Source organism: Muntiacus reevesi, chromosome 3, assembly GCF_963930625.1.
Source record: "Muntiacus reevesi chromosome 3, mMunRee1.1, whole genome shotgun sequence".
NCBI lineage: Eukaryota > Metazoa > Chordata > Mammalia > Artiodactyla > Cervidae > Muntiacus > Muntiacus reevesi.
In genome coordinates, this window is record NC_089251.1 from 41280997 (window position 1) to 41304645 (window position 23649).

Genomic DNA, 23649 nt, shown 5'->3' on the forward strand with positions numbered 1-23649 from the left:
ATTCATAGAAGTGACCTAAGTAACACGCATGTTGACACATTTCTATATGAAAGACCAGAATGAGTTTTACATTAACATTTCTAACAGTATATCAGTTTAAAATAACATAATTATAATAACTATATTTAGATTCCCAAACTCACTTTCCAACATGACAAAGTATCTCAAGGCAAGTTCTTAAAGACGTTTATTTACTCCATGTTTGCTCTAACTGTATACAGTATGTGCAACGCAATCACATCTTTCAAAAACTCCAGAATTATCTTTTTATAAATTGTATCAAATTTCTTTTTTGTAAAAAAATTTACCCTTAACAAAATAAACACAACCATCCAGTGACTTTAAAAACCACATGAAATCACCCAAGATATATAGAAAAACTTCACGTGGCAGACTATCATTAGCATGAAACATCGTACCTGGACAATGTGGCTCTTCTCAAAGCTCTGGTTGGAGATCAGCCTGGGGCCACCTACCCTAGGAACTACTTACCTCTCAGAACTGTTAAAACTGTATGCCTCCCAATTTCTCTGCACCAACCCTTATCCTATCCTCTATTTGTCCACTATTTTCCCTCTTCATCAGTTCCCGGTTTATTTGTCACATATACTTTTGTAACCTGCCTCAAATTCTGAGAAAGGAGGGAAGAGATAAAATATGTTTTATATTTCTAGTTCCCTTATCCTCTGTCTCATGGCACTTTCTTCCAAAGTCAGGTAGACAATAAATCATAAATCTAGGGGAACTATCAAGAAGGCCTCAGGAAAGAATCCCTAGGGCAAATCTGTAGATGACTGAGTTGCAAAGTATTGATTTATTAAATATTTGGATCAGTATCTTCTGAAATGAAACAATATAACTTATAAAAATTTAAAATTATCTTTAAAGTGACTATTTTGTACATATCTGTGATATGCTCTGTTTATATGAATTAAATGGAGGAAGAATACTTGCTTTTATTGCCTATCACTCAATTCTTGTTTTGGTGGCTCAGTGGTAAAGAATCTGCCTGTCAAGGGTTCAATCCCTGGGTTGGGAAGATCCCCTGGAGAAGGAAATGGCAACCCACTCCAGTATTCTTGCCTGGGAAATCACATGGACAGAGGAGCTTGGCAGGCGTCCATGGGGTCGCAAAGAGTTAGATATGACTTAGCGACTAAACAATAGTAGCAGATCAAAGACACAGCATGGAAGTACTTTATACCCAGATGAAAATGACAGACTTAAGGCAGCAATACATTGAAAATTCAACTCCCCTGATACAAACTATAACTTGGTTCTAAGTATCATTAGTTACAATTTCAAGTCAACATTTGTTCTGAACATCTCATTAAGAATATACTAAGTCAGGAAGACTGTCAACCTACTGAATTGTTAAAGCAATCCTATAGGATGACCATTTTCCAAAGTATCTCAGAATACCAGTCCCATGAAATGCTGAAGAATACCATAATCATGAACAAATCAGCATATCAAAGGTTCCGACAAGTCCTTTAATAAAGTGAAACTGACTCTCTCGCAAACTCATCTGACAATGTAACCCTACATTTTTAATTTTTGTGAATACGTACTAACATCTCAGAGAAATAACATTATGTGAAACCCATGCTGAAAAATGCTACTCCAGGTACCAGAATCTCAAAAATAACATTTCATATCTAACTGTATCCTAAAGTAGAAAAGCAATATATGATTCTTGCCTTATTAAAATAACTAAATCATAGTATCATAATGTAGAAAGAAATTAAAGGTCATACATATACAAATTATAACAACCCAAACCCAAAGTACTAGATTCCAAGAAAACCTCCTTAAGCACACACCAACAGTCACTGTCGTCCACTTTAAAACCATATATATATCATACACCAGATATACTTACTGTGTAGGATTCAACCAATACTGTGGTTTCTAAGGCCAGTTTCTGCTCTTGCTCAATATTATATCCCACATAACACAATTTTTCTTTAATCATGCGAACCGTTTCAAAATCAGCAGAATGGTTGAAGGCATATCCCCGCAACAGAAGCAGCTGGTACAAAAAACAGTAGTAAGTCCACAATTAATCTGAGTGAGTTCAACTCCACAAAAGAGATTAATGCTCTCTAAGTATGTCACATCAATACCAAATACAATGAATAGCAGAACCTTAGCTCTTACTATTTCAGAAAGGAGAATATTATTTACCATAAAAGAATTTACATTTCACTTTCACAGAAAAATTTCATAGGGAGTGACAGAATTAACAGTTCATGAATAATAAATGGACAAAATATCTATTAATAAATAATATTTTAGCACTGGATTACTATAATCTGCAATTTAATTTACTCAGTCAATGCCATAATCATGAAATATGTCTGACACATATTAGAGGGGCAATAGTATTTGTTAAATAAACAAACAAACATAAACAAGAATTCAACCTGACAGGAAAAACAAAAACACACAAAATATGCATCATAAACAAACTAGACTTTTCACATAAAAAACTAAAAATCCTCTGATCTTTGAGTTTACATTCAAAAGAAAATTCTTGGGCAATCCTTTGGTAGTCACCCTCAAATAGAATTCTGGCTTAAAATGATATTAAAATTCTCATTACCAATCTTATTACTAACCCAATGTCAATATGAAGACTTAACACAACCCAGAACAGTCTCCCCACAGTAGTACCAGTGACATATTGGACCTTATAACCTTTTGTTGTGGGGGATGCCCTGTTCATTGTAATATGTTTAGCAGCCTTCCTGCAAAGATGTAACAACCAAAAAATGTCTCCAGACATTTCAAAGTGTCCCTGGAGTAGGAGTATCATCCCTAACTGAGAACCGCTGACCTGGAGAGAATGTACTAACTACAGAGTTCTGGTACAGACAGTATTCTAAATCTTTTTCCCCTACATTACAAAAACTACACATGCTTCCAAAGAGTGGGCTTATATATTAAATATCGGCCAATATTTTAAAGAATATCATCACTAATTACACTGAAAAATTTTAACATACATCTTGTTCAAAGAGGGTTTTACGGCTGAAGGGCTGCCCAAGTTGTTCAAAGAAGAATTAAGAGTCTTCTTCCATCTTTGATATACCTCTCTTCCCATTCCTCAGGAAAGGCATTATGTAATTATAATTACGTAATGATGAGCTCTCATTAGTACACAAGAGATGATGTGTGTGAATCTCATACAGATTTTTATATGAATAAAGTACTGGGCCACTTCTCTGGTGGTGCATATTCACTAGAACCCTGAGGTGATACATTCAATTTTGTTTTAAGTAGATATATACAAACTTACAAAATCTAATTCTATGATATTCTCTTTTGCTTACCTTGATAAGATATCTGGTAATATCCCTCCCAGCAATATCCAGTCTCCTGGTAAGGTGAGGGAGAGAAAAGCCTTCATACACCGGGCAAATGTGAGTCACACCATCTCCAGAGTCCACCACGACTCCAGTTAATAAACCTGTGGAAGAATCACAAAGTTGTAAACAAAAAGCCAAATCAGAAATCAAAGCCAGCAAATTTCAAGTATTTCAATATTCAAAGATGCTGGCTTCTTTACTAATTGATAAGAAACATAACCAACCAATATGGTCTAAAAGCATTTCTTTATCATTTGCTTATTTTGCAGTTTATTTCTAACACACAGACACTGAAGTCGGTGTTCTCTCACATGCCTCCTATGAGACCTTTAGTCTAATCATGTGCTCCTCCAGGGATGGAAGAAACAGACCCTCAGACTGAGGGCTGAAAAATACAACATGGTCTTTAATCCTAACTTTAATCTTGATCTCTGAATTCCCCTGATGTCAAATTCTCTAAAGTATCATGGATAACTTTCATGAAAACCACTGTGAAGGGTAAATATTACACAAGTTAACAGTGAATCTGCTGAAATAATCTAGTTCTTTATTATTATTTTTGTCATATAGTATATTCAAGACTCTGCTGTTTGGAAAATTTCTATTGATACAAAATAGCTAGAAATCTGAGAATGATTCATCTTGACTAGCCAAAGAATCATTTCAATTATTCACCAGAAATCAAGAAGAGAGTGTTAGTTAAACTTTTTAATAAAAGAACAGCAGCAAAGAAGCCATCTTCTTTCTTGTGAGTACATGCATTCTAAGTCGCTTCAGTCGTGTCCGACTCTGTGACCCTATGGACTGTGGCCCACCAGGTTCCTCTGTCCATGGGATTCTTCAGGCAAGAATACTGGAGTGGGTTGCCATGCCCTCCTCCAGGGGATCTTCCTGACTTAGGGATGCAACTCACATCTGTTACATCTTCTGCACTGGCAGATGGGTTCTTTACCACTAGCACCACCTGGAAAGTCTCTTTGTTCCTCATTATGTGCTACTTAACAGTATAAATGGGGACTTCCCTGATGGTGCAGTGGTTAAGACTGTATGCTTCCAAGGTAGGGGATACATGGGTTTGATCCCTGGTCAGGGGGTTGTGGAATTAAGATCCCACATGCTGTGCAGTATGGCCAAAAACAAAAATAATAATAATAAAATGAGATTAAATATATATATATACATAAAAGTACAAATGGCTGAAAGTTAGTATTTCACCTTTTGTGCCAGAGTTAATTCAGGGGAAAAAAAACACTTTTTCTAAATCACATGTTCTAGCAGTTTTTAAGTCTAATGATACTTTTAACCAGAATATGCATTATCCACAGTTGCTTAAGCTTATTATTTTACCACTGTCCCATCCCTGAATAGACTCTCTCCCTCTTTCTTATGCACAAAACATCTAATTTATCTCTGATCACATTTATTCAAACCATCTCCTACTGAAGTTCATATAATTTGTTTTTCCTTGACTGATTTTGCAAGTTTCACAAAAAAATCATACACTGCCTCTTAAGGTTGCTTTCTTTTAAACAAGAGACTTTCTATTGCAAAAAAAAAAAAACCCATAGTATCATTAATTCAAAAATGCTCCCAGTAATATCAACTAAAGCACTAAATTACTCACTTTCTATTAAAGCTCAATCTAGTTCTTAACTTTTCATTCATACCCTCCCTGACCACTTTAACCTCTAGCTCAGAGTCCATAATTTCAGTTATTCACCTCAATCCCGTACACAAAATGCAGTCAAACATACTTTCTTGAATCACCGTGTCACCTCTCTTATTCAAAAACCTTTCCTGGCTCCAAATGTAGCTTCTTACTTTTTTGATTTAACTGGTAGCTTTTAGCCACCTTGTTTTTATGCAGAATTTTTCCTCAGCTGAAGAGTTCTTTTGATTAGAATTACTGGATTATCATTTCTCAAAATTAAGAATTCAATGTTTAAACAAAAGCAGCTAAATAACAGGAGTTGAGAGGATATCGTCTTCTTGGAAGAAATAAATTTATGAATATTGCTAGAAATATCTGTTAAGGTCAATTTTATTCAAGTACAATTAAAGTTAAAATTCATTTCAGGAGAAGTGTCCCATCTCCACCCCCTAAATGGAATCACCAGTTCCAAAGTTTAGATTCAAAATTTTTAATACCTATTTTTCAAAAGTATTTTCTAAAATAAATTTTGAAATTTACTTTAAAAAACTGAAACACAATTTCCTAGATGCAGACAAGCATTAGTTCCTCAGAGTCTGCCTATAATGGACTAAAGGGCAAGGAGACCATATGTAGTTTATTGAGTAGCTGACTCACTGCCGTATCCTCTGTCCTAAACTGAACGCCAAGTCATGCCACACTTGGTGAATGAATAAAGCCTCTTTAAAAATTTAATTCTCCCCAAGTATCTTCTTAGTATCTACATGAAGTAAAGACAGTTTTAAAACCTAGTACGTATACTCACAAAGTGATTTTTACTCTATGTGTAAAATCAGATGGATCACCATAATATTAAAATTTGTTTCCTAACACAGCTGACCCTTGAACAATGTGGGGGTTAATGTGCGTATAACTTATAGCTGGCCCTTTGCATCCCGATTCAACCAACTATGGACCATGTAGTACTGTAGTATTTACCACTGAAAAATATCCACGTATAAATGGAGTCATACAGTTCAAATCAGCACTGTTCAAGGGTCAACTGTACTGTCATACACCGCTTAAATACTAAGGCTTGACATTTAGTTGTCACCTCCTTCAGAGACCTTCGCTGACATGCTAAATCAATTTCTGTATCTTTTCCCCATGAAGAGTCTAACTTCTTGAGGGATCTTTACATTTTAAGTGCCCAACAGGCTCTGTGCATGTATCTGATGGCCTAATAAGTTCTCCACAAGACCATCAGGATACAGAGTTCTCCCTACATGGCTACTATTTTATTCCCAGTAGATATGGAGGCAGTTACTAATGGCAGTATCAAGAAAACAAAGTAAAAGTAGGTACCCTCCATTAAATCAATTTCAAAAGTTGGGAAGGTACTCTCAAATGTCTGCCTTTTCCTTTATATTTAATCTATTATGTATTTGACAACATAATTTTATATGAACCTTTCTGGCTTTTTTAAACTCTTTTGACAATTCTTTTTTTTTTTTTTTTCTTTTGACAATTCTAAGGACAGATTGATTCCATGTTCATTCTTCCCTTCAAAAATTTTCTTACTTTAAATAGCCTAAAAGAAGGAACTTCCTACTTATAAAAAACTGAGAAGTTTCTTCTTAAGTCCTTCATTGTTTAGTAAAGAAAATAAAAATGTGTATATTTTATTTGACAAACTGTGGAATATTTGAATAAATATATAAAATATTTGAATAAATATATAAAACTGCGCTTTCTGCGACTTCAAACTTGCTGAGAAATCAAATTCCTCCGACATAAAATACATGTAACAAATGGGGAGGTAGGCCTGGCGTGCTGCAGTTCATGGGGTCGCAGAGTCGAACACGACTGAGCAAGTGAACTGAACAAATGTTTGCTGAATTAATGATACTGAAAGTTAAGCTTCACCCACCTTGAGCATACAAAGTCAGGACTGCCTGGATGGCTACATACACACCAGAAAACTGGTAAGTTTCAAACATTACCTGAAAGTGCAAAAGGAAAGGGAAAACAGTATTTAGAAATTACATTATATATATAATGTAATATATACATATATATATTAATATACTCTATCTTGATGGCCAGAGTGGATTAGCTGATGAAAATAGAATCAAAGGACCCAAAAGAATCTTCCATTCTCTTCAGCTGTTTCTTGCCTCTATTAAAGTCCTGCTGTCAGAGAACCCCAATTTTGAGGATAAATTTTTTTTTTTAATACACACTGAGTCCCCAAGCATTTCTTAAAATGCTACAAAGCAAAATTTCTGAGAGTTTTTAGCTAATGGCAGATTAGAGTGAAAGAAAGTGTTCTGTTTTTGAACAAAACTTTCTCAACTCATGTCCCTTAAGGGAAATGTCTTTTAATTTAAAGACAAACTATACAAACTACTTAACTGCCAATGTTCCCATCCGTTTCCCTCAACCTGGGTCAAGGAAGACTGTGGCTCTACCTCCAGGTAATAAACGGTATGGCAGAGAAACAAAACTAAAAATTCGTGAAAGCTGGCAGATCCAGAAGCTGCTCAGCTGCTGAGTCTGCGCTCCCCAATGGAGCAAGGCTGCGCTCCACGCTGTGCGGAGGTCCACTGCAGGGAGGAGGAGCTCCTTCACCTCCTCTCTGCTCACAATGCTGCTCCCTGTCTGTATCGCAGGCTGGCCGGGAATATTCCGTAGGATTCTCTGTCATCCACAGTTAGCATTCACTGGCTGGCAGTGCAGACTACCGCTATGATTATCTGATATTTAGAAATTTTACAACTGACCACAATGAGAATTACATACAATTTAAATTTTTACAACTCTGGGGAATTCCACAGTGGTCCAGTGGTTAAAACTCTGTGTTTCCATTGCTGGGGGCACAATCCCTGGTCAGGGAACCAAGATCCCACATGCCATAGTCAAAACAAAACAAAACAACCTCTAAATCACTATGCTGTATGCCTGAAACTTAACACAGCACTGTAAATCAATCATACTTCAATAAAACTAAATTTAAAAAAATTTTTAATCCTAATAAATAAATAAATTTTACAACTCTGAAACACAAACTTCATCAAATAAGCAACTAAATTTTCTGACTAGTATTCTATTCTATCATCCTGTACCCCCTGCTACAGGGATGAAAATAGAAGAGTGATGCTTTACAGCTGACCCTTGAAAAACGCAGGTCGTTCTGAACTGTGCAGGTTCATTTAATTGCAGATTTTTTTTCAATAAATAAACACTACAACATTACATGATCCGAGATCAGCTGAATCCAGGGATGCAGAACCTGGGATACAGAGAGCAAATTATAAAGTTTTACAAAAATTTTGACTGAGGGGGATTGGCACCCTTAACCTTGTGTTGTTCAAAGGTCATTTGCATTTATCAACTGTATTTGCATTTATCAACCTGACAGTCTGTCAAAATTTGTTTTTATTCATAAGATCATTAAGAAGTATTTGTAGTTCAGAAACAACTTCCTGAATGAGATTAAAATGCAGCATTATCAGTCATAGTCAAATTTGTATTTACAAGTAAAAACGAGCATTAAACTAACAAGAGACCTAAGAGTGTATAGTGAGACTAATTCTTGCCATTTCTGCAGGTTAAAAAAAAAATCTGTCCTAGTCAAATAGTTAGTGGAGGACAGATATGATGTTATCCACTAAATAGCAAATGCCATCTCCCTGAATTTTCACTTGAAAGAAAACTTGGTTTCCATTCTGCTACTGTATTATTTTTTTGAAAGGGGTTTCCTTGTCTGGTAACCTCTTGATATAATACAAAAATATCTCTGCACTCTGTTTGCAATGCATTGCTAAAAATAAAGAACAATTATAAATGACCACTTATCCATTACAAACTATTACTGACTATAAATCATTTAGAAAGTATAAAGCACAATTAAAATATAAATACAATAAAGCCCATTTTTCATAGTTTCAGGGGTAGCTAGGAAAAAAAAGAGTAAATAAAAATATGAACCATAAGAAATGATATGATTCTGTAGCTAAAACCATGATCTCAACATTTGAAAATACAAAAATTTTAAACCTCTTCTAAAATTTCCATCAACATCTCAACATAATCAATGAGTAAAACAAAATATTTACTTACATCAAGCAGTATCTGGAAAGCTAATAAAATACAAAGTAATTAAAATTTTCTACCTCATATATAACAAATTAAAGGTAACTGTTGAAAAGTTACCTATCTAAAATATTAAGAATGTAGACTTTTTGCTTTCTTTAACTGCCTACCTCATTACTGTTTCCACCTCCTTTCCTGAGCCCTCCCATCTCCCTGGCCCTCAGCATTCTCCTCACTGTCTGCTATCACTTCTTTGGTTAACTAGATTATTTATATCCTCGTGACTCCCAAGTTTACAGTCTCAGACTTTTCTCCTGCACTTGACCTTATATATGTAACCATTTTTGCTTGGATGTCTAAAGAAAACCTAACATGTCCAAAACTGAACTCCTGATTCATTGCCCTCCCAAATCTTGTCCTCCTCTCACTCTTTGCTCCAGTGAAACTTTCAGGGTTACCTCTCTATCACATGTATTTAAGAAATCAGGATGTATTTTTGGTCCTACCTTCAAAACAGAGCCACAATCTGGCCACTTCGCATTACCCTCTCTACTATTACCCCTAATCCTAACCATCATTATCTGGTGTCTAGATAACTGAAAAAGTCTCCAAACTTGTCTTTCTTCTACCCTTGCCTCCTTATGTTCTACATTCAACACAGCGGCCATAGAAACCTCAATCTGTAACAGCTCTTCCTTGTAACAGCCCTACACTTCACTCGGAGTTTAAATCTAACTTCCTATAAGAGCCTACAGGGACCTAGATGATTTGGCCCCATTATTTCTCCCACCTCCTTTCCTGTTGCTCTCCCACACTGGCTTCCTTGCTGACTAATATGCCACGCTTGCTCCCATTTCAAGACCTTTACACTGGCTACTCCCTTTGCCTGGAATGCTTTTCCCCCAGTTAGTTACTGGCTAACTCCCTCTGTTTAAATATCACCTTACAGACACGTACTACCACAACCTATGAAAAATGCAGCCTTCCTACATGCCCGATCTCCCTTACTCTTTCCCACCCCTCCTTCAGCATCTAGAATCTTCTAATAAACCATTCAATTAACTCACTTTTTTTGGTCTATTTTCCCCTGCTAGATGGTAAATTCCATAGCAGCAGGATTTTGACTTTGTTTACTGGTATATTCTACTTATAATGACTAACATATAGTTAGATGCTCAATAAACAGGATCTGGGAGAAAGTAACAATTATTCTTATTTCCTTTATTCTCAACAACAGAGGTAAGATAAAATAAAAAATTTTGCTTTAATATCACATCACGGAATCACATATATGCACAACCCATCTAAAAACTTACCTCTACAATCTTCTCTCTGTTTTTGGTTGGGTTCATAGGAGGTTCTGTGAGTAAAATTTTACAATTCCTGGTATCTATGTTAAGTTTTTCTGGTCCAAATGTGTAGTCCCATAGGTGTTTCATGTCATCCCAATTTCGTACTATGCCATTTTCCATAGGGTAATTAACTTCTAACATCGAGCGTAATTCACTTGCCTCATCACCAACCATAAGATCCTAGAAAATTATAATATCAAAGCTTTAGACCAAATTTTTGCATAAAATACCATCAGAAAATTATCCTCTCATATTTTGGAAGACTGGGGAATAATTAATTTTAATATTTATGGCACTTTCAGATAAATTTCTTCATTCCACAAGTTAAAAAGATCTTTCCTTTCATGAACAATGTCTCGCAAATCTTAATCATGAATAGTAAGTTTTTATGTACAATGTGGTTTAAATCAATAAATTGACCTTACCTTTAATAAATATGTTTCCAAAAGAAGAGCATTAGCACAAATAAACCCCACATTTTCATATTTTGGAGGGGTTTGTATGAGGTTTCATCTCTTTCTTTTGCTCAAATGTTCAAAAAATAAGGCCTGTGATATGTGAGATAGCACATCAGGGGAAAAAAAAACTTGTAGAAAAATGCTCAATGCATGCAGCACATTTCTTTGTACTAAATATCAAAATGATAAGTGTAGTACTATACAGCATAATGAGAAGCAAAAAATAAAATGATTTTGATTATACTGTAATAATGGATATACACACCACAAACCTGTAAGTTTCACAAATGTCTACCTAGATATGCTTCAATTAAAACTGAAATTAAGCTTCAGTATGTGCCTCACCAAGATGAAAGATAATTTGTAGAAACAAAAAATTAAGATACAGAGAAGAAATTCTTCTTTTAAACTATCTTATATGCAACATTTCCAATCTTAAGTATAATACTGGAAAACTACGCTATCACCCAGGAAGCAGAATACTCACAAGTCTTGTCTCCAACGAGCGCATACTTAAGATGACCCACATTTCAAAAGTTAAATTTTATGTGTATAGGGCTAATGATGTCTCAGAATTAAAACTTACTTTAAAAATTGGCTAGTCAAAATTCTAAATAATCCTGATTTAAACATATACTGATGAATTTTTTAAAAAACCCTAGTATCAAAAATAGCTACTATTTGCTGTAAGATCTTACAATGTTTTAAAATAGCAGTTTAAATAAATATATGACTTTAAAATAATGATTTAAAAAAAAGAGATAAGAAAGAAATCAGGGTAAGGACTCTATTTAAAGACAACAACCACCAAAAAAAAAAAAAACCCCACTGGAAAATCCACTGAAAGCAACAAAAAGGAAAAACAAAGTTAAAGCAGATGCTAGAAATATTCACTAAAATGTTTCTGTTGCAACTAAATTTCATATAAAATTAATGTACCATGCCTTAATACTCAAACTTCTTAAATATTAACTATTTAGAATTATCTGATACAAAAATGAAAAACTAAAAATCTTATATTAGAGAACTCTAGTAAATGACATGCATTTGTTGAATTACTTAGGGAGAAGAATACTGTTAATTTCAAATACATTGAAAGGCAAGATACACTGATGGACTGACAGATGGATAAATGGATAGATATGTGATGTATCAGCATAGCAAACATTAATGTCAGAGTCTAGGTGATGGATGTGTGGGTTTCATGGTAAAATTCCTTTAACTTTGCTGTGTATTCCAAATACTTCATAATAAAATGTCAGGGGGAGGAATCTGTATCTCCAAATACCCATATGACTTCTGGTTGTCAATATAATTTAATATATAATGTTAGTTACTTTTTTCTGGAATGTATCTTTCTTTGTGTTATACAAGGTAATAACAGATTAGACAATTAAGATGGTTTATATCACTGATACATATTCACAACTGTATTTCAACAAATTCAGTATAAATCTGGTCTAATTACATCTGACTATTTAGTTCTTATTCCATGCAAGAATAGGGGCCTACATATGTCTGATTGAATACCAACTCAAAATAAAAGTGCTATGTGTCTACATCTAGGGCACACATACTATGAAGAATTAACTGAAAGAAACATCTGCATCGAGTATCTTACCATCCCTCTGAACAAAGAGGACTTTTAAAATGGAAGAAAACCAGTATTAACTTGTTAAATAAGTGCAAACATTCTTGAGTAACTCAAGCTACCTAATTCAAAAATTTATCTAAAATTTTATTTCAAAAAATCCTAAAACATAGTTTTCTCTAGAACATTTCAACTTCAAAAACTTCAAAATGCTAAGTTTTATGGAACTTGCCTTCATCTCCAAGATCAAAATTACAAGTGGTCAGATCAGGCCTTGGTTTTTTTTTTTAACCACCCATCTCATCACTGGACCTCAAGCCTAAACCATCACCTATTATCTGAAAAAATGAAAAGTTAACAGTAGCTGGCTAAGATGCTGTTTTAAAGGCATTTATATTTTATGAAAAACAAGCAGTGTAGATTAGATACACCAAGAATCATTCTGAACAATGTCACCTCAAATTGGAAATTAGAGCAAAAATACTCTAAAACCACAATTAAATTCCTAGAAAGAAATTTCATAAAAAACATTGAAGAGTTCTCTGCAAGTACTCTCTTTTCTTAATCTCCTTAGGATTTTAAGACAAATGCATGATCTTTAATTTAGAATATAGTAATTTCCAGTTTTCCATGTTTTTGTTTATTCAAAAGAAAACCTGCCACTGATTTAACTAGTTGCTGTTACTAGCTAAAATACTTATCACTAGAAAGGCATGATATTTATCTCTGTCAAAGTTACTTACAAATAATATTAAAAACAAACTTGAGAAGATCTACTATAGAAAAACTTAAGACTATCACAGAAAAATATAGTAAGACTCAATTGCCGGGATGTGTCTAGTTCTAGTTCAAATGGAAAAAGCACAATTGTATTTATTTAGAGGGAAAATCCACTGTCGATGGAAAAGTCTTACAAGACTTCTACCTTTTTCTTATTTATAATCAGATAATGTAAAATCTGCTCATAAATAAGGATAATACAGGAAACAAATCAATCTCTTTTCCTCTCCTTTACTATTTATAGTTCATTTGCACATTACAATCTTACCTAGTTTATTAAATACACATATGATATTGTACCAGATGCAAATAAATACATATACAGGCTATGACAGGCAATGTCCAATTTAACAGTGGTCAGTAAAGTGAATTGATCCAAATGCAACAACTTCACCCCACTTTTCTGGATCACACATATCCTAAAGAAAGCCACTTTGTTTCTAACATAATGCACACTACATTCCATTTTAATCGTAACATTCATCTACAAAAAACACAAGGAAAACAATTCAAAACTATGTTAGTAATTAGTTCTGGTTTGGTCCATTGTATGCAATCAGGAGAGTATAGGACTTAATTAGTTGCTACCAAATTGAAGCAATGGAAAAGGTTAAAAAGTAAAGTACTTAGAAATTAAAATATGGAATCACCCCCCTCCCCAATACTAAAGGGACACAAAACAACAACTACTGTCCCACCAAGCAAAAGTGGAAAACAAACAGAGAGCATGTGTGTAACCTCACTTACCATCTTTTTGTTATTCTACTTCAACAGGTCAAGAAAGGTGAAGAGAGAGAAGGTAGAAGTAAGAGTCAGAAAAGGCCTAAATAAAATCCTCACTGAAATTTTTAAACATACAAGCAATAGAGACAAATTAGGTTGAGGCAGATGCAGTACTACTACAGTTTACGGAGTTAATAATTAGGGCCAAATTAACACGGACAGTTATTACTCCTGAATGAAAGTTAACTCATTAAACAATTTAAATTTCCAATTTTCAGTCTACCACATTTTAGGTAACAAGACACAAAAAGTATAAATCAATCCACTAGGCATAGGTATTCCAAAAAAGTCAAATTTCTTTCATTTGTTACTGAATTTAAGAACCTTAATTAAGGAAAATAAACAGCAGAAAAGGTCTAGCTGAGTAGGTAAAGGGTGTTTAGAGTGATTTTCCAAGCTCTAGTAATCAAGTTAAATTTGACACAGTTCTCTTTTCTTTCACTGTTTGCTACTGGAAGAACAAATTAACTTTAAAGAGTTTAAAAGATTAAGCAGATTGAACAGAAGTAAACCAACTGACAAACCATACAAGCAAATGCTACTGGGGAATTCCTTAGCAAAAATGTCTTATTTGAGTATCATCTAGTCTCATTTCTATCACTTGCCCTTAAAAAGCAAGAAAAGTGGGAGTGAAAATATAGGTAATTATATGTGACTATGCTGGACAAGAAAAACAGCTATATGTGATGTAGTTTAATACAATACCTCAAAAATGTTATCCATAAAGTACATTAAAAAGTCATTCTTCTTTAAAAGGCTGATACTGAATAAAAGTGACTTTCAACATTATTAAAAAAAAACTTTATCCTTATCACTATTACTGGCTAAATTTTACGCTGAAGTTCATTTAAGATGGAATTCAATCAGAACGAAAGGAGTTAACAAAAAGAGAATACGGGATTCTATAAAATTTCCAAAAGACTCTAAAAAAAAAAAAAAACAAAACCCAAACCAAAAAACTCTCATATTGAGTATCCCTTCTGATTGTAATAAAACAGAGGCCAGAATCATTCACTCTTTTAAGTCTTTAAAAAAATTATCACAGAACCTAAGTTTCAGTTCGTATTTTTATTCATCATGTAACTCAATCCTCTAGTTCCAATAGCAGAGAACTCTTAAGCAGCAAATGTCTACTATCTATTACCAGCTTTCTAGACACCTCAAACAAACGTCCCAAAGATGGATACCTTAACTTACAACCTAACAAACTCTCTGAAGTCTTGTCAAGGACTGTCCAGACAGGACCAACAACGCTAGTCTGTTCACAAATGATTCCTTTAAAACGGCTTCAAAATTCCACTATATTTTGTATAACCTAACCTGATCCCTATGCTACCTGAAGATTTTAAGTCAAGTGGTAACCACTGACTTTTGATTGTTCTTTTTTTTTTTTCCCTTCTAAAATATTGTAACCCCCTTTTGATTTCCACTTCCTTTAACAGAAGACAAAAATCTATTAAGGTCCAATCTCATGTTAAGGACGGTACATAGGCAATGACAACATTCCCTCCCTTCTCCTTGTCCTAAGATAAATGATGCAAGATCAAATCGACTTGCACAGCTTCCTCCTGCACACTGTGGAAATCAGTTATGATATTGGTGAAAAAAGGAACCAATAAGATGCACATTCTATTTTTCCTGACTAGCTATATAAAAATGTAGGGGTATCAGGCCATGAGAACATGGGAGGAGGAGTTTCAGCTCCCAAAGAGACACTAACACTGAATGACAAATATATGGAATTGAAAGACATAAAAATACCAGGCTGATTTCTTTTAAAATTATATTTATAGGACTTTAAGTCACTAATACAGCATTCACATCAACATAAAAATCTTTATTTTTATTGTATTCAGAAAGTAATGGCATCAAGCTATACTTAAAGTCAGACGAAATTACTTTTAGTTTCTCTGCCTTTCTTCACGTGTTGATAAAAATTTTAAATATAAGAAATTCGGCCCTCCTCCTTTGCTTTTCAAGGCATCACATTTTAAAACTACTTAATTCAAAGAACACTTCAGTAGGTTTTGCTCCTCATTTATCAATAAATAAAATATTACCTTGATTTCAATGTTTCCCACTTTGGTGGTCGATCTGATAATAGGTCTTCCAACCAAAGCTGGGAAGATATGTTCTGGAAAATTAGAGCCTGCATATCCACACTTCACAAACTGAAAAAGAACAGTAAAAGTGGGTTAGTGTCAAAGTATTTACACTATTATCCATTTAAAAACTGTATCTGAAAAGTACTGCTTTGCATTTATATAATATTCTAAACTTTTGGTGCTTTGAAATTACCCAAAGTCATCACCCCGTCTATCATATCCTCCATTTGTTTCCTTCATGGCACGACTACTGGAGTTCCCATTTCTTGACTGGTTAACTCTTTCTGAGGGAGAGCCTCAAGGGAGCTAAGCTGAGCAGCGCATGCTGGAACCTGCTGCCTTGACGCACAGCAAGGAAGGGACAAATTCATTCAATGAATGCTAAGGATTTTTAAAAGAAATGTCAGAAAATGAACAGAAGGAAAGCAAGCTTTCATTCATGTCTGGCAAATCACTTAAGTAACACCATTTTCCAAAATGGGAAGATCAAATGGCATCTGGACTAGCATCAAGTTAAAATAAATATTTATTAGGCATTTTTGGCTATTTACATTTTTTAATTTACATTTTTATATTTAGAGAAACCTTAGTAATACCAGGTGACATAAGTTCATATTCAGATAGTGTACTTCGCCAATGAGGATGTAGTATTGATTCTAATAATACTTCCACTTTATGAATAAGAAACAGATACACTAGGAGATTTAACGACTACAGTAAAACTGAAAATAGAACCAAGGGTTTTCAATGCTTACATCAATAATACAGTCTGTTTAGCCTTATTTTTAAGAGCAGCCATTACAAAGAAAAGGCAGTTAAAAACTTCAGGGTGGGAGGAAGAAGCTATATAAGAGAGGAGCTGTCATCAACCTCTACCATTCCCTTAACAAGATTTTGTGCAATGTACAGTACACTGTGCAAACACTTTTGTGTCTACTGATGAGTCCCAAGCACCCAGAACAGTGTCTGACACATACTAGGTACATATTATTTAACTGATCAATAAAAATGAAAAGTTTTGCTGCTGACTTGAGTACAATACTATGATTATTTTAATAGAGAGAATATGTTCAATATTGAGACAATCTATTGTTCCATGGATTTGGCACCACGTTCTCTTATAAGAATTAAGGAGAAAACCAATACCTTCATGTGACATACGACAGAAATAACATAAAAGTGGACAGAAAGCTGTTACATACAAGGAACTGTTTTGTTTGATGGTGGTAAAAGCTAGCAACAACCTGAAACTCATTGACTTCTGATTAACTCTCTAAAATACAAAATTTTTCTATTTCAAAGTCAACCTTGTTGGAAATGATGAACCACATTTAATTATAAATAGCCTAGAACATTCTGCCATGCTTAACTGCAAGTATTTTTAAAATAGTGCTTTAAAAAAATATGTTAAAATCATGTCTTCAGCAGACTGAAGCTACTAGTCTGAAAAAAAAATCTGTCTAAAATTTAAAAATTGCACATTTCCAATACCACCTGAATTCATATCCCCTCATTCAAGTTCACATTTTAGAATTTACATAAAATATACCATTCAAATAGGTTTTCTTCCAAACCCACAAAACCTAGTCTTGCTCAGTTTGCCAATGAACCTAGGTTTTCTAAAACCTAAAACTATGATACAATTCTTTCTGGATTACCTTCCAATGCTGAAAAGTTAGTGTGATATATGATGGCACATGCAATAGATATCCTGCTTGCTCATACCTACCTCTACCTGAATAGAGGTTGATAGTAAAGAACAATACACTTCCCACCCAAAAAAAAGTGAATAGAATTCAAAAGTGTTAGGTCATTTTCCCACAATATCTTCCCAAATAATTGATCAATCTGACCCAAAAAGAGTTGGAGTGACAACTGCCGCAGAGGAAAAGAATACTACTTAGTATTTTCTAGTCTATTCAAATTAAAAGAAAAAAACCTCTCACACTTGTCTCTTCTAAATCAAACTCTTTAGTCCTTAAGCCAAAAGCCAGCTCACTTGATGTGAACTGAAATCAGATGTAAGACCAGAGAATCTCTTCTCATTATGCCACTATATTTAAATTTCTACATAAATAAAACCTGTCATGACCACCAGACAAGTATCAGCTTTAGTCATAATTTACACATATATTCCAAATATAGGCAGCAAATACAATGTACACATTAAATTTTTATGTAGTGATATGATGAGCAGATAAACACACTAGGTGGGTCAAAAGTGTCCATGGGTATAAACGTTCTTAAAGAAAATTATAAAATGAATGAAAAAAAGAATCTACACATTTGTAAAGGCAATCTTCAGCATATTAAATGTAAACCAAAAAAAAAAAAAATGTAAACCAGTGATTTAACTGAGAAATCTTAACACTAGGTGAAGATGGGAGGAGGAGCCTGGGATGGAGCCTAAGTCAAGTCGTGTCTGTCCCATCCCCACCCCCCCACCCCCAGGCAGTCAGGAGGCTGGGGAGGTAAAATTCTTGTTCTAGCAAATTTCACAGGACACATATTTGCCAAGTGCCTAAGGTAAGAAGACAAAAATTAAGAATTCCTAAAACTATAAAAATAACTCTGAACTACTATTCCTGTGCTTTATTAAAAGATGAAGGAACGTCTCTGGAGGCCCAGTAGCTAAGACTCCGCATTCCCAATGCAGGGAGACCAGGGATCAGGGAACTAGATCCCACATGCCACAACTAAAGATCCCATGTGCCATAGCTAACCTGGTGCCACCAAATAAATACATTAATTAAAATAAATATTTTAAAAAATTATTTAAAAAATGGAAAGTTGGCTTTTAGTTCAAATTAAAGATAGCAATCACTACTTAATGAAATTATTTACTCTGATTAAGTAGTAGCTTATTGGAAGTAGATGCTGCCACAGTAATCCAATGCTAGCATTGCTACAGGGAACTAGGGTTTGGTCAAAATGGCAACGGCTGCACTACATCACATTATTTCAAATGTCAACGCATTAGCAGTTAAAATAACAAGAATATAATTACAATGATCTACTTCTCAGTAATATATAACCAACAGACAACCTAGCATTTCCTTTCTTGCAAAAAAACCAGAATTTTTTTTTTTAAGATATAAACCATAATGTAATAAAATACAAAGAAAATATTCTTTTCTAAACTACTTGTTTGGCATAACTTTAATTCTTGAAATACCTTCCCCCACTTCAATCATTTTAAGACTTGGTGACTTAGTTCTCTCACTGTGTGCAATAAGGCTGTGTTTAAGAAATAGACTTTACCATATATAGTTTCCTCTTCATAGCACTGTGGTTTAAACAGGCTCCCTTACTTCCCACTGAGTCATCAAATGGTAAGAACATGAACAATATAATTTTCTTTCAAGAAAAAAAAAAAAAGCCCACATACATTTGCTCTAAAGGTATCTTTCTCCCCTCAAAAAACAAACTGGCATTTATAAAGCTTCATTTGGGCTTATTTAATTTGTATTTTTCCTTTATTATTTTAAACAAATGGCACTGATATAATGATTTAATTGCATAGTAATTACTCTGATCTTAGACCACCAAAATATTTATTCTGTTTATTCCAAAGCATTTTCTAGGGTTAAACCAAATCTACTTTTGATTTGGTTCTACTTCAAACACTCCTAAACCCAAAACATAAATTTGTTTAAGCCTGATAAAGTAAGCTGTAATCAACTACAAATGTAAATTGTAACAGTACAATTAAAAAAAAAAAAAGTGTAACTATCTTAACACTACAAACTACTTTGTATCACTGGACCCTAAAAATTATACCAGTCACACAGTAGGCACTCCTGCTGTGAGAAGGAGTGAAATCTTCACTGTTAGTAAACTAACTCAATGTTGATGAAATCACCCAAGTTTGGCAAAAGAATACACAATATCAGGGGCCTGGGCCCAACCCTTGAAAGGCACCTAAACCGAAGCAGATCTCCACATGTTCACCTATCTGGCCACTTTTCACAGCTTTATTTTAGGTGGCGGTTTACACAGGCTCCATTTTAGGTTTGGATGGTTATGAGGATGAAATGCATAAGGTATTGGAATCAGATAAGCTTTCCTCCTCTAGGAGGCCCTGCAGAGGCACTGGTCAGCTTGGGAGCTGGAGAGGTCAAGGAGTGGGACCACAACCTGGCATGTGATCATAAGAACGCATCTACCCTTAGGGCTTTCAATTTAGGGCCTGCCAGAGAGGCTTAAAAAAAAAATCAACTTCTCAAATGGCCTATAATTTTAAACCTAAAACGTGTTAAGAGGCAAGTTGCTTTAGAGTAACAACTACTCTCATAAAATTTTAAAAACTAAATTTTAGTTATCTCCTTAATCATAGAGGAATCATTAGACCTTCAGGTACCTAAACAAAATCAAGAGGACTATGAAGTATAAGAAATACAGACTCTAAGTGGCTCCTAATTCTCTAAATTTTCAGAAATATCTTAGCATTCTTGACTACATACTACATCAGAGCTTTCTTCATGACGTTTCTTCATGACGTCAATCATGTCCTATAGAAAATCTGGATATTTAAAGTAATTAGAAATACAATGCCAAATATTACACAAGGTTTTGTTTGAATTAACTACACTTTTCTGCTTAGGTCACAGTAACTTATCTTTTGTCTTGAAGAACAAGGTTCTTAAATTATAGATTAGGCGTAAGGCTAATCAAATACACAATGAGTTTTCTAACAAGCTAGTGAAACAGTAACATAAAACTAATTATGGGACTTCCCTGCCAGTCCAGTGCTTCCACCATAGCGGGCGTGGGTTCCATCCCTGGCCAGAGAACTAAGATCCCCACATGCCACATGGCCAAAAAAAAAAAAGGTTTAAGAAGAGAAAAAAAAATTTTTTTAATTAAATATTATGAAAAAACATACACTACAAAAACTGGTTTCACTGTCCTTCAAAGAGGAGGAATCCATTAAAATATAACTGACTTCAATTTCTGAAAGAAAAAAAAAACTGGCATAGTCACAAAAAAATAATTATCAGTTTTTTAAAGATTTACATTTATTTAGATGTCAATTTGAGACTACAGGGGGGAATTAGGCCAATTTTTTTTTAAAAAGCACCTTTAAACTGAGTTTTAACTGTAAAAGGAACACACAATTTCATTTAAAGGCAGTTTAACATTATATGGTTTGTTAAAAACAAAGAACATTTTCTCAACAATTGAGTCATGAAGTCCTTCCCACCTGACCTCACTCTTATCCCTAGTCTCACAGGTAACCACTATGAACTTAAATTTCTCAGAAATCCCTTCAAAACTTTCACATACACATTTGTGGACACATTAATAACTTTAATAAAGAACACGCACATAAATGGAAATAAAATTTTTAAATGTTTCTGTAGTGATGAACCTGCCTCTTTTTAAGTACTATGCTGTTTTGTATGAATGACGCATTAAATGATAACACTCTTCTTACTCTCATCCATTTTCAACTTAGTTCAGATAAAGCTAGTATAATCATTGCTTGTAAAAATTCAATCAAGGGCAGTATTATGGCGGTGAATATCAGCTCTTTTTTCCCCTCAACGATCCAGTTTCCAAAGTGACTTGAAGTTCATACAAAATCTATTTTAATTCATATATTACATTTATGGAAGGAAGGGGATAAAGTGACAAAATACTGCAGCTTCAAAATGGCTAGAAATTGCTGTATCGCAGGGGGAAGTGATCACTACAGAACTCACCCAAAATAAGTAACAGTTCTGTATTCTAACTTGCTGACTTCGCTGCCTAAAATACATTTTTTTTAATTGGGGGGAGGGGCGACTGAAACAACTTTCAAATAATGTCTAAATCAGTGTTTTACTCTGATTTTTACAATTATTTGCATTCTTAGGATCTTAAATACTAGCATTAACTGTAGCCTGCCAATAAGGAAAAAAATGAGGAGGGGTACCCAAACTGATTAACTTCCCTAAGGTTAGTGGAATTAACATTTGGGCCTTAAAGGATCAAGATCAACCACGGAAACATACTGGTCTCTGCGGGGCTGCACCTGGGCCAAATTTCCAGCACGGAGAACAAAAAGTAAATGATGCACAGCCGATCTGGCCTTCCCTCCTCTCAGAAAACAAGAAACAAAACAACAAAAGCCTCAAACACTGCTAAAGGACTGAGGTTCATTGCATGACAGCACTTCCCTTTTTTCTTTAAACCCGTTTCCTGCCTCCTGTTCCGTATCTTCAACTCTACAGGAAGAGGAAGGCCTCTTGATCTTTTTCCTTTTTACACACCGGCGACCCTGGAGAGTGAAGCCCTTTCGCAACGTACAAGCCCAGCCTTTTACCCCTCCAGCCCTCTAGCCAAATTCCTGCGGCTAGAGCGCTGGGCCGGCCCCGGCCCGGTAGCAGGTGGGGACCCCATCCATCGCCGGCCTCGCCCGCCGTCCTGACCCGGAGTTGCGGAAGTGCCGGCTCGGGGCTACTTAAAGTGGTCCAGCCTGCTCGAGCCCCACACCCACGCGGGCGGAAAGCGCGGGCCAGCGTCCCTTGGCCCGGGCGGCAGAGGGCCCAGGGGTGCAGCCCAGGGCGCTTTAGGCCCGCGCGCCCCCCGCACATCCGCGCCCCGGCCCGGGGCCGCTGCAGCCTCCCCGCCGAGCGCTTACCCCGGTGCCGTTGTCGCACACTACCACCTTCCTGCCCTGGCTGTCCATCGTCCTCCCGGAAGAGAGCCGGAGCCGGAGCCGCTGCCGAACAACCTAGAGCACCCACCGTTCGTCTCGTTCCTCTTCCTCCTCCTCCCTCTTCCCTGCCCCGCCTTCGGTCTAACTTTTCTCCCCCAACCGGAAGTGACCGCCGGGTCCCACCCGCCACCTAACAAACTGCCTGCACGGAAGAGGCGGGGACGGGAGTAAGGAGGCCGAGACTGGCAGCGGTGAACTCCAATAAGAAAAAAAAGGAGCCCAAGACCCCGCCTACGGCGCCAGTCCGGCTCCCGCGCTTGCTCCGCCTTTAGGGTCGCCGCCCTTCCGGGTTCTTCCTGTAGACGTTTTGCTCCCGACCGTTTGGTGGGCTATAATGGTAGCCGAGCTGCCAGGCGGTTTGCCCTGCTTTCTAAGGCTTCTCAGGAGTTGGGGGTTTCCCAGCTGCAGGCAGATGAAGGACAGTGGGTCTGTGGCGAGAGGGCATTGAAATGTGACAGAAGCCTGCCGGCAGGGCCGAAACGGAAGACACCCTTGCTAACCCCACCATTGAATGAGACTTGGTGTGTCATTCCTTCTAGGCCTTTTCAGCGGGCGGAGCTGGGATCGGTACCGTTTCCAGTCCAACCCATCTCGTCCGGGTTTGCCGTTAGTTAGGTGAGCCTCACTGCTCATCACTTCCCTTCCAGCAGCACCATATCGCTTCACACCTCTATTGTACCTGTTTGAACCCAGGCTCTCAACTTTGAAATCGGGCAACCCTACTGTCAAATACGGCCCTACCAACGAAGACTTATGTGATCTGGGCCTACCCCCGTCTGTT

At 35.9% G+C, this 23649-nt stretch overlaps 1 protein-coding gene across 1 annotated transcript in view; it reads right to left on the reverse strand.

Moving 5' to 3' along the window:
• The window catches only part of ACTR2 (actin related protein 2), a 36843-nt gene extending 13884 nt beyond the window's left edge, over positions 1-22959 (reverse strand). The window contains exons 1-6 of the mRNA XM_065929044.1: positions 22791-22959; positions 16121-16231; positions 10413-10628; positions 6932-7004; positions 3336-3472; positions 1883-2032 (exon numbers count right to left, since the gene is read on the reverse strand). Coding sequence (XP_065785116.1) covers positions 1883-2032; positions 3336-3472; positions 6932-7004; positions 10413-10628; positions 16121-16231; positions 22791-22838 — 735 coding nt within the window. The 5' untranslated portion in view covers positions 22839-22959. The remainder of the gene's footprint in view (positions 1-1882; positions 2033-3335; positions 3473-6931; positions 7005-10412; positions 10629-16120; positions 16232-22790) is intronic.
• Between the last annotated feature and the right edge of the window lie 690 nt (positions 22960-23649).